The sequence below is a fragment of the Mchenga conophoros genome, linkage group LG22 (assembly GCF_057382185.1).
Source record: "Mchenga conophoros isolate Kocher_MC1m ecotype Shallow Benthic linkage group LG22, M_conophoros_male_GT1.1, whole genome shotgun sequence".
Taxonomy (NCBI): domain Eukaryota; kingdom Metazoa; phylum Chordata; class Actinopteri; order Cichliformes; family Cichlidae; genus Mchenga; species Mchenga conophoros.
The window spans coordinates 6614464-6627233 of record NC_140546.1 but is presented as its reverse complement, the minus strand read 5'-3'; the positions used below and the strand labels follow the sequence as shown (position 1 = coordinate 6627233).

The 12770-nt window shown below is 38.6% G+C and overlaps 1 protein-coding gene and 1 pseudogene across 1 annotated transcript; both read left to right on the top strand.

The window, feature by feature from the left end:
- Window positions 1-7611, top strand: part of LOC146548664 (major histocompatibility complex class I-related protein 1-like) — a 64095-nt pseudogene extending 56484 nt beyond the window's left edge.
- A 621-nt stretch (window positions 7612-8232) lies between these two features.
- Window positions 8233-11452, top strand: LOC146548663 (major histocompatibility complex class I-related protein 1-like). The gene is made up of 7 exons (XM_085263073.1): window positions 8233-8358; window positions 8827-9093; window positions 9520-9798; window positions 9982-10302; window positions 10714-10803; window positions 10901-10918; window positions 11019-11452. The coding sequence occupies exons 1-7, from the start codon at window positions 8313-8315 to the stop codon at window positions 11069-11071; spliced, it is 1074 nt and encodes a 357-aa protein (XP_085119199.1). The 5' UTR covers window positions 8233-8312; the 3' UTR covers window positions 11072-11452.
- Window positions 11453-12770: the final 1318 nt, after the last annotated feature.

Sequence of the window (12770 nt, the reverse complement as noted above, 5' to 3'; positions counted from 1 at the left end):
GCAAGTTTTGTGAGGTGCTTTTTTGATATTTAATGGATCGGATTACATTTTTTATTTCTCTCCGATATCCGATCCAGTAATTTTGGTCAGTATCGGACCGTCCATCTCTAGTTAGGACCTATGAAACACATCGTGCAGACTCTTGGATGTTAGAAGACAACTGATGCTGCTCATGAATAAGACTAAAGGTAGGAAGGTGTCCTTTATAACTAAACCTTAAGTTTTATATCATAGTTTATAATATAGCACGTGTATTTCAGTAATAGCTTCTTTAATTCAGTATAGTGGTGTGCGACTCTTACCAGTTTGTCCTTGAAAAATCCACACGAGTCCAGATTTCCGAGGACATGGCACGTGGAGTCTGATACTCCTATAAGTTATCCAAGTCATCCAATTCTTTTGTAAAGGAAAAGCAAACATTCATGTCTCCGGTAAGTTATCTCAGGGACAACTGTTTAATTCATAGCAGCTTCTGCAGTAACCATGGTAACCACGGACACTGAGCGGATGGTCCGATGCAGGTCAGACTTTGGGAAGTTATCCCTCAAGTTTCTTTAAAAAAAAAAGGCTCAGCTGTGCGGCTGTTTGTCAGAATATGTTTTATATGAGCAGCGTGTGATGCTCACTTCACTGAATGAAGAGCAAACAGTTAGTTGCATTGTTACGAGAACATGCGCGTATTAATTTCATGATTTATTAAATATATAAATGTTAATATAGCTACATGCAAAGAAATCAAACGGTGTCCATAAATTATGTTTAATTTTTACATTTTTTGAGTTAATCTGAAATCATACAGTTAATCTGTATGATTTCAGATTAACTCAAATAGATTTTTACAATTTTGTTAGATTTCAGTTATACACTCAGACAGATTGCAGTCAGTGGAATTGAAAAGAGTTAAAATGATATTTTGTATCTGCAAAACAATACATTTATTTGATTTATTTTTAGGCTAGCACTGAAATTTAGAATTCAGCAATACACAGAGCTCAGCTTTATTTGGAAGGTTATTACATTTGCAGTGGATTTAAGAATTTGGGATCCCAGGTGGTTGATATTGTACAACAACAAAAACACGTGTAAATCACGCAAAAGGAAAGCAACACTGCCCTCTCCTGGTTAAATTAAAGTTATACACAATGACTATTTTTGGGTCAGAGAGAGAGGGCGCGATTGTGACGTGTACGCCACAACGTTTGATTTCTTTTTTTTTTAATTATGTTTTTATTTTTGTTATATGCTATGTTTATATTTCCAAGAAGTCTAGATCCCTAAATTCACTAAATTACATTTTCTGCCATCTGATTGGCTGATTACATATTTGTGTTAATAAGCAGTTGAACAGGTGTACCTATTAAACTGGCCAGAGAGTATAGGCCTTGAATTTGGTTATGAATCTTTCAGTCCATTTTTTTTCTTTCTTTCTGCTATTCCTCTGCTGAGAGAAGCTGTAGAAGTGGAGGGTTTTATTATCATTCAAATGTCTCAGTGAATACAGAAGAAAAAAATGACCACGAAGCAAGAAAGCAAGAGACAAGGCTAATCAAAAAGGTATTGGGTGAAGCACGTGCTTATTATGCCAACCCTTTTAACAAAAGATAATTTAGCAAGCAGCTCATTTACATATACATATTTTTTTTCTTAATAAATAAATAAATTTAGGTATGTATTGATATGTGCTGGCTGCACAATGATAACCTCCAATTATTAAATCAATAGTATTAATACCAACATTGGTATTGGTCAGTAATAGCGTGGTTAAATCAATTCTCAGTCAATTTTCTCTTTTACGTTCAGAAGACTGTTTCAGTTTCATCAAAGATGTGTCTGATATGTCTGTGAAAGCAGCTTAACCATAACTGCTTTGCTGTGTTTTGTTGTTGTGTCATCACGTGACTCAGCCATGCTGCACAAACACAGGGGAGGCTCAAAACACTGAATGTGATGGGAGAGAGAAAGCGGAGCATACCGTGGGTTTTTGCAGTGACCTGTGGGGGCTTTACAGAAAGGCAAGCAGAGCTGCTCCCCTCCCCCAGTGGCTATTATCAATATATATCATATATTCAGTACATTATGCATTCAGTACATAGATTTGCCTATGTAATTTATATATCTGTGTATCTGTGTCAGCACTTGATGAGACTGGCCCTGTATTTCTCAGATCAGTGTGTTGTTCATTCAAAGATGTTCTTCTGCTTGGTTGTAATGGGTGATTGTTTGAGTTATTGTTGCCTTCCTGTTAGCTCAAAGTAGTTTGCCTATCAAGAAGATTCTGTAAGTTACCGAGTGATGAATGCATCAATTAACAATAACATATATGTAAGTTGCAAGAAGTAGATTTTTTCAGAGCTTTAACAGAATTACAAATGTTTAGCCTAAGTAATATTTTCCGCTTTTTTTTTAATATAAATTAAGCCACAGATTTATTTCAATAATGTGACAAAGATTAGTAACGTTTTATAAAACATTAATAAAAAACAATAATGGAGGTAACTGTGACAGCAATGGAAGGGGACCAGAACTCAAAACAGAGTGGATTAAAAACCTTATGAAGAACGATCCTCGGCACCTGGAGTGGATATCAGTTGTAAGATGTGCTGAGATCTCATCTGTCTCTCTTTTTCAGGTGTTCATATTTTGCAAAGAATGAATAGCTGTGAATGGGGTGTTGAGACTGGAGATATAAATGGCTTCAATCTGTATGGGCATGATGTAGAAAGTCTTCTATCATTTGACCTGCAAACAGTGACATGGATCGCCACATCACCACAGGCTGTCACCACCAAACTGCGATGGGAAGCTGAAAAAGCTCAGTTCGAATATGTCTTTCTGTTTCACTTTTCCGGTGCAAATGAGAACATCATCATCAAATTGGACAAAACACTAAACTGCAGTGGTTGTAACACTACAGTTTAGTGTTTTGAAGACAATAACTATGCACTCTAGCTTTTAGAGCAAATCCTGTCACTTTGCCTTTTAATCAATGTATTAATCAATGTACAGTAACTGTGTTATATTAGCCTGGGTTAAAACTGGGATTAAGTGATTGTGTGAGCTATGAGCACTCCTCTTTCAACCCAAAATATTAGCACAAAAGAGTAAACCCTCTCTCAATACTGATTACTTACTGTAAGCATTATGTGTTCTTGCAGCCTCAAGTATGGCACACCATACATACTTAAGAAGTAGTTTCTCATTGTTGTAATTACTGAAACTTACTTAGCAGTTGCTATTGTTTTATTCTGTGTTTGTTGCCAATGTGTGTCTGCTCTTGTGGTATATGACGACCAAGCACTCTTTGATATCAAGTCGTCCCACAAAACTTGGATAAAGCATAATGTGGGTGATCAAACCTCAACCCCTCTACGATCACTGGTGTTTAAACCGGCACACTTGTTTACTTGCCTGCTGTCATCTAATCTTTCAGATGAAGGGGGAGATGTGTAGGTCTTCTGCTGAGAGCTAAATCTTACCTGAGATGTGGCTGTTGGTTTAATTCTTTCTGCTATTCAGGTGGATTTTTTTCCCCAACTCAACGATCACTGGGGCTTCAGTGGATCCATCTTGCCTTTCCTGCTCATCTGGGTTTACCTAACTTGCTGGTGGTTAAAACATGTTTAAAACCAGAGATTAGAAAAATGTATAAATCAAGAATGAAGAAGAGCAATAATAATAATAAGACTAAAACTCTTGGTTGTTTTGCGTGGATTATCGTTATGAAATTTAATTTAAAGTACTTACTCATCTAAGATGGACTTTTTTTGTTTTGTTTTTATGTTTGTTTGTTTTGTTTTGTTTTACTCTTTTGCTTCAAGGCCTGTAAATGAGCTGCTTCCTAAATTATCTTTTGTTAAAAGGGTTGGCATAACACTCATTTGCTTCAGCCAATACCTTTTTGATTAGCTTTATCTCGCGCTTTCTTGCTTTGTGCTAGATCTATATTCTGTGTTCATTAAGATATTTGAATGCTTATCAAATGTATAAATAAAAAAAAGTAAATAGAACAGACCAGGTGTTGCGATGTGAATTATGGGAACATTTGCTCATGAGGAGAGAATTGTTCGTTTGACTCTTATAAATGCTAGATCTCTAATAAACAATACTTTTCAGTTAAATGAATCCTTCGCATCTAGTGAATTGGATTTTATGTTTCTGACAGAGACTTGGCTTCGTGCTGGAGAGTTCACCCCATTCTGAGAACTTTTCCTCTTGACTGTATGTTTTCCAGTTCCCCTCGAACTACAGGCAGAGGTCTGGGCCTAACAACTGTATTAAAATCCAGTTTCCGATGTCGACAGTCAACATCTGACCCCTCCTCCACCTTTGAAGTGCAGTCATTTGTCATAAACTGGAATTTTACTTGCTAAATTCAGCATAGAAGTCTTTTTTGAATTTGCAGGGACACATACTGGACCTTGTGTTGTCAATTGGTTTAAACTTTGTCTCACTGAGATTTGTGATACTCCTATTTCACACCGTTTTGCTGTTTTATTTAATGTTATTCAGAATCAGAATCAAATACTTTATTAATCCCGAAGGAAATTAGGGTTACAGCAGGCAGCACGCTAATGGCGCATGCGCACTTACAAAGGAACCTTCTGACCAACTTTATACAAACATCACATTGGGGAGACACGTCAGAAAGGTAGGCTGATAGGAAAAAAACAACGAAAATACATAACATGAGGTAAGAGGAGGAGAAAAGAAACTCCACTCAGACTGAGCTCCTAGTGGGAGAACAGTTTGATAACAGAAAAAACACCTCAGCACAAAAAGTACATGACTATCAATACACCATAGAAACACAAGACAAGCAACAGGGGTGGGTAAAGGGTAAGAGAGAGCCGGTGTAGACAGCGCATCCGGTCCTGCAGCATGTCTGCGCTGGTCCAGTCGACTGCCATCTTCCCCGGTAGGGCACAAGCATCGAAGGCGTTTGGAAAGGGAGGGGGATGAGTGTGTGCATATCAGTGTGTGTGTGTGTGTGTCCAGAGTTCAGCTGAGACAGTGTCCTTCGCCCCGCCAGGCTAAGTAGTCTTCCAGCCAACCCAGGTGGCCTTGCATGGAATGGGGGGAACAATATAAACACAGTCGTTATCAGGGTGTTTTGTTCAGCTCCAGCCTTGAGGCTGGCGTCGAAGGGGTCTCCGCATGAAGTGATGGTGGTTTTTACTTTAGTGCGAACAACTCATATGAATTTCAAAGCTGTTCTAACAGTCCGACACTGGTCTCTCAATCTCCCGTTGGAGAGCCGTGAGCTTTCTATGATGATTCTACCTTACACTATCAAGTTACTTAAGGTGACTGTGGTTGTAATTTAATTTAATTCATTACTGCAGTCTGTTTTGATAATATTAGGGTGACGATATTTTGATTTCCAAAAAAGAGGACACTTGGCTCAGTCATTAAGAACTTGCTTAAAGAAACATTTTAACATATTTAAACGATGACTTCTCTGTGCAGTTAATGAATTGTGAATTGTAGACTATGTCATATAGGCTTTTACAAGTCAACAAGTGCAAAAAAACCCCAAAAAACGTAAAAGCCCCATAATTAAATAATGGTACAGAAATAATGCCTCATCTGCATAAGAAAAATTACCAGTACTGGGTTGGAACGAGGGAAACTTATTTGCAGTTCATCTGAAAAGATGCACTTATGCTTTGGGATCTTTTAAACATCATTAGGCACGTTGCTGCGCGCTGTCTGTCCCGTCTGTGAGCGCAGAACAACTAGCAAAGCAGCAGTTCAGGGATGATGTCACGCACATGGGTCCTCTGTCAGAATATAGGAAATCACTGACATTTTTATCAATCTTGAAAATCCCCCTGGACGCCCTGGACAGAACGTGAAAAATGAAAAGAAGACAGTTGGTCACCCTAGGTAATGGCATATTAAAGATATTTTTAAACAGGCGGGAACAGAGCTATGTGACAAAGATGTGTTAAAGATGCTTGTGAAGACCTCTCTACTTCCATGGTGCAGTCTTGCTGTACTCATCCCAGTACACCATCAGGATGAGGTGCTTTCCATAAGTTGACCCTACAGAGTGTTTATTGTACTTCAGCAGTCTGCAGGACAAGTACCAGATTGTTGCTGGGTCCCCAGTCTCTAAATTCCCCACCTCATGGCCGAAGAAATGGTTGTAATTTTCAGTCAATTCATGATTATGCTTTGGTTCGTGATGTGCCACATTCCTTATACGTGCATGGCAAGGTCGCCCACTGGTTAGCCAACATAAACTAATGTAAATCAATTAGCCGCAACCAACCAACCACATGACATCATGTTCCGTATTAACAGAAGATGCCACTAAACATGTTGGTAAAACTTGAAGCACTTAAATCCAGCTTACAGACAGAGTTACATATGCCAGTTTTTGAGACCAGGGCTCCATGATGTAAATTAGCCTTGTTACGTGCAGCAGTTCATGTCCTTGTAAGCTGCTTGGCTGTTAGACTCTGATGGTCTATCACAGCTGAATGAAATCGAAGCTGTGCCAGAAATTAAGGCAGAATGCAAGGGAGGATCAAAGTAGTGCGATTTAAACTATGCTGAGTGGAGACTGATTGGCTTGAAGAAGATGGGCATGAAAATTATTTTACTACAATGCTGATGTTGGCATTGAGTTTTACAGTGTGGTAAAGTGGAAGTGATGTAAAGAATAGAGAAGGAGTTAAACACCTGGGAAAGCAGGCAGACGAGTTAAGCGCTTTGACTTCTCCGGGAGAAAAGAAAAGCGCTATATAAGAATCAGTCCATTTACAATTTATCATACAGATAAACACTCACATACTTACTAAAATTTGGCATAAGCTTCATTTAATTCTCTTTTTTATTGTTAAAGGCTATCCCCGGTGTTAGCAGGACATGTATGCAGCTCTCAAATTTCATGGTCAACCCACCACACTGCTAAAATAAATCAAAAGAATCCAGAGAGTAAAAGTTCTCCCCCCACAAATTGGTAGTTTGGTTTTGTTCCTGTAACAGTGCAGTGGGTGTAGACTGGAGAAATTAATGGATACAATCAGTATGGTTATGATGAAGAAGACTTTATAGTGTTTGACCTGCAGATCACTGCATATCACTCCAAAACCACAGGCTGTCATCACCAAACTAAGATGGAATATGGAACATGCCCGATTTCAACATAATAAAAGCTCTTCAAGCCATTTTTGCCCTAAGTTTTTAAAGAAGCATTTCCACTATGGGACGAGCTTTCTGCGGGGAAATTCATATGGCTTCCTTTTTCTAAGATAGAGTACAAATCAGAATCTAACATTTGTCGCTTTTTCCTTTCTCTACAGTTCTTCCCTCAGTGTCTCTCCTCCAGAAGACTTCCTCCTCTCCAGTCAGCTGCCACGCTACAGGTTTCTATCCTTAAAGAGCCAAGATGTTCTGGAGGAAAGATGGAGAGGAGCTTCATGAAAGCGTGGATAATGGAGAGATCCTCCCCAACAATGATGGGACCTTCCAGATGAGGCTCTACTTTAAAAACTTAAAAAAAAAACTTAATTCATTCCTATTTTCTTTTAATTGTATCGTGGTCTTAGATTCCTGACAATAAAGCTAGAGATGAATGGCAGGCAGCTGCTCATGTTACCGTAATTAAACTCTTTGCCACAAGTCTTGGTGCATGGTTCATCATCCAAGCAAGGCTGAGGAAGTCACTTTAATGAGTTACGAAAAGTTTCTCCCACTAAAAAAGCTACTTTCAGATTGACCGAATGAACCTTCTGGGTCTTTGCCACAAGGCGTCGCTGTTGTCCAGTCTGCTTAACAAGACTATTCAGCGATCATATATTGGCCAATAAGCCACAAACAAAAATAATATTCAACATTCCTACTTCCTGTGGCAGCTCAGCAAGTTCATCTGCAGGACCTGCTGGTTATTTTTTTACACTGCCGTTATCCAGTCTGTACTTTGCACGTCTGTACAGGTCCAGGGTAAGGAAACAGATAGAAAACATCTCTGCAGACCCCTGCAGACATAAACTGCGCCAATTTTCAATTTAGGCAACACTGATGAAAACTTTGAAACAACGCAATGTTAAATCATTCAGTAGTTTGCATAGTTTCATAAGACTTTCTATGGTTTCTTATTTTTACTGAAAATTAAAAAAAAGGTTTTGTATGTAAGAACTGCAGATTTAAGTGTTTCCATGGTTACAAGCGTGCTAACTGGAGAAACTGGAGGAACAGGGGGAGGGACACGGGTTGGTCACTTACTGTCGGTGGACGACGACTTGTTGATTCATATTTCTGTAAAGAAAAGGAATAATAGTTATGACCTTAAAGATAGAGAAACGATGAAGTTGTGTTTGCTGCTTATCTTCTGTCGTAGTTTATTTGCAGGTAAGAAAAATCTTTTATCTCTAACAGCAGTAACCTGACCTTGAGCAGCTTTTACTTTCATTGTACTTTAAAGCACTTTTGACATTTTTAATTGAAGTTTAGAAGACAGTTTCTGGAATAATAAGAACATGAAACAGGACAGAATTTTCTTATTAGTACTGAAAAAACAGCTTGGTGTATAAGACACACACACACACACACACACACACACACACACACACACACACACACACACACACACACAGTAGATAGATGACAGTTTTCCTTGATAACTTTTAGGTTTGCTGTGCAGAACACCCTCAAACCAGATCAGTGACCTTTATTTTTAATGAAAATAAAAGTATGTTAGACTCATGTGACTGTTGCTGTAACGTTACTGAGAATATGTTACCTTAATCATACTGAGTGTATTATGCTAATGTTTATTTTCTTAATTCACTAACATTATAAATATTGTTTGCTCCACAGTGAAACATTCACTGAAGTATTTTGTCACTGGATCCTCTGGAGTCCCAAACATCCCAGAGTTCATGGGTGTACTGGTGTTTAACGGCATCCAGGCGGGTTACTGTGACAGCAACAACATGACATTAAAACCAAAACAGGACTGGGCGAAGAAAATATTACAAACCAATCCTGAGCAGAAGGAGTGGTACGATCACATGTGTTTCAAGGAACAGCCAAACTTCTTCAAAAACATGATTTCTCATTTGAAGCAATTCACCAAAAGTGAAGGTGAACCTCAGATCATTTTAAATCATAGGATATATCTAAACAAAACAGACTGATGTGAAAAGCTACATTTTACATTCTGTGCTCCTAAAAGGACAAATTTTCAATTTAGAGTTTGCCTTGAAAAATTGTACTTTAACACTTTTTCAGCTTTTTACAGCTGTTGCTATAATCAAGACATCTGTCACATGACTGATGCGATCAGTCGGTTTATGTGTTTTTTTCCTTCTTTTATCGTTTTCTTGTGGTCCTGTGATCTTCACATCAGGCCTGCCTTTAAAAGCTTCAGTGTTCCAGTTAGTTCATGCTAATAAAAATGATGACGACCATCTAATTATTGGACTCAAACCTTTGAAAATAGCAGTGCTTAACACAAGGTGCAATATATAACAGCTCTTTACGATCGCTGTTTTCTGTCTGTCTCTTCAGGTGTCCATGTTTTACAGAGGATAGATGGCTGTGAACGTGATGAAAACACTGGTGAGCTGACTGGCTTAGTACACTTTGGTTATAACGGAGAAGACTTTCTTGAATTCAATCTGGAGACACTGACATGGATCGCACTGAAACCAGAGGCTGACATTATTAGACAGGAATGGGATGCTGACAGAGTTCGAACTAAACACAATGAAAACTTCCTCACTCAGATTTGTCCAGAGTGGCTGAAGACCTATGTGGACAGTGCAAAAAGCCCCCTACAGAAATCAGGTAGAATCACATGACCTGATACACTTTAAATTTTATTTTTATGAGACTGATTTCGGGCAGATATTTTCTTCATATGTCCCGATTCAATTCCTCCACCTTTGTTCCTCTTTCCTTTTCTGTTTTTACTTTCCCATGTTATTCCATGCATTCTCCGTGCCGCTCTCCCCCACCCCCCACCCCCAGTTCTTCCCTCAGTGTCTCTCGTACAGAAGACTCCCTCCTCTCCAGTCAGCTGCCACGCTACAGGTTTCTATCCTGACAGAGCCGTGATGTTCTGGAGGAAAGATGGAGAGGAGCTTCATGATGGTGTGGATCCTGGAGAGATTCTCCCCAACAATGATGAGACCTTCCAGATGAGTGTTGATCTGAATGTTTCATCAGTCACACCTGAAGACTGGAGAAGATACGACTGTGCGTTTCAGCTCTTTGATGGTGAAGACAACATCATCACTAGCCTGAATAAAACAGTGATCAGAACCAACTGGGTTGAAAACATTACAAAAGGTGAGGGAAAATCCTTTGATTCATTTTGTTTGCTTGTACTCTGGATTCTTGTTATTGTGGTGTTTGAATGTTTTATCCTGTTTTTGTTTGCACCTCAAGCAGAATCTAAATAAATTTCAAAATTCAACAGTGTCTCTAATCCATAAAACCATTGGTTATTTATTTTTAGCCTTTCAATCAGGGAACATAATAGGTGTTAAAAGTCAGCCACATAATTTTAGTGTGTCTGCTCTGCTGAACTGAAATATGTCATGGTATATGAGTCTGAGAAATTATGGTGTATTTACTTCCCCTCACCATTATGGGATTTATATTAGAACTAGGATAATACTACAGGGTGAATAGATGTACTTCTAATCTAACCTGCTTCTTGTACACATTTTATCTGGTTTGCTTGTTTTGACTGAGCAGAGAGGTCCTCGCACATGATGATTATTCCTGCTGTGGTTGTTTCTGTTGTTTTCGTCATCATTGGATTTTGTGTTTGCAAAAAGAAGAGAGGTGAGATATTCAGATGAGCTGAGCTTATACTCTGATACAAACTGCAAAACAGAATTTCTCTGACATTCTGAAATATTTCTTCCCTTTCTGTTTCCAGAAAGAAAAAGTGAACAAAGTAAGTAAACTATTTTTCTTATTTACTCTGTATTAATGGTGTTGCATATAAAAGCAAGTCCAACAGCAGTGTGAGTAACAGTGTGTTTTGGACTTTACAGCTTCGGGCAACATCGATGGACTCTCAGAGAGACTGAATCCAGAGGCCCCGTGAACAAACACAGCACCCTATAGTCCAATATACACACCAACACATACACAAGTAACAAGCAGAGAAGATTGTTGATCATTTCATTATTTTATTTTTTTTTTATTGATAACAGTTCTTCAATTTCTGGTATTCCTGTCCAGCATGAGTATTCAGTTGTTTTCGAAAAAGTTAAACCTGAATCTGCTTTTACTAAATAATTCTAAACACTTTCTCCTGCATCAAAATAAATTATGTCTAATATTACAGAATCTGCTCTACATGTATTATGTTCTTACCTGTCAATCAAGAACCTGGTGCACTGCCATTAGCAAGATCATTCAAAATACAGTATATCTCACCAATGATATGGAGATGACACACTTCATCAGTCCCAGCTGTTTTAATCATTGGTCTCAAATTGAAAATAAGCTTGGTTTGTTGTCAAAATAAATTGATCTTTCATGCTTCATTAAAAAAAGGACATCTTTATCATTTCTGTCTGTCTCACCTTGACTGCTGTAAATCACTTTATGCGGCTTCACTCAGACACTTACAGACTGCAGCTTCTACCTGAAAATTGCAAAGCAGTGAGAGACTTGAATATAACATTGCAATAGCTGTTGAACTACTCTGGCTACAAGTTAATGTGTGTATTGATTTTTATTTTTTTTACTATTATTATTAAAGCATCCTGTGGTTATTTCAAGGTCTCTGTTTGATGACCAGAGGAGATAGACCATTTACCAACAGCACTCCCAAAATGATGAAACTAATTCAGATCAGACTCACTCCATCAATAGTGTTTCATAAATCTCTTCTTATTTATTGTTTTGTTTTTAATCTGTTTTGTGTGTGTGTGTGCGTGCGTGCGTGCGTGCATGCGTGTGTGTGTGTGTGTGTGTGTGTGTGTGTGTGCGTGCGTGCGTGCGTGCGTGCATGCGTGTGTGTGTGTGTGTGTGTGTGTGTGTGCGTGCGTGCGTGCGTGTGTGTGTGTGTGTGTGTCCTTTCGGTGTGTTGGAAATTTTTTTGTTGTTGTAGTTCTGTAAAATCTTCAATTTATCCATAGTCACTCTCTCATTAACAGCTCTGGACACCTGAGAGAGACCAGATATGCAGAACTAGCACAGTTGTGGATGGTTAAACAAAGAACAGGTCAATCCTGTTCCAAACCCTAAATATTTACTATATAAACAATGCTCATGTTAAAAAAAGAAGGAAAAAATGCCCTTATTATTGTTCCAGGTCTTTATGGACAGTATCCATTCCACTGCCAGCTACTGTGTACAAGTCATAACCAACAACCTTCTATATGTTGGTGTTATTTTCCTGCTACTCGGGTCATACAAGTCTTTGCCCTTAAAGGAAGATGATCCGTCTGTTGACTAAATAAACAACAGCTTAACTCAAAATAAAGTGATCCCTTTCATAGAATCTCAAAGAGCACTCTGTCCCATAAGTTTGTGTCATTGCCTGTTTTTCTTTAAGCCTTAAAATGCTAATGCGTTTGACCCTTATGACAAGAAAAATCACACTGCCCTTACATTTACTGATGAGAGGGATCTGCAAAGCTGGACTTTGGGTCACTCATGGCATAGTGGCATACTGTGTAGTGTCCCCAGACTAAACCTCTGGGTGCAAGGACATAGTCTTGTGTGGGGACACCAAAATGTGGAGATGGACAAGTCCATCCTGTTGCTCCTTTATCCATGTTCAGATGTGCCAG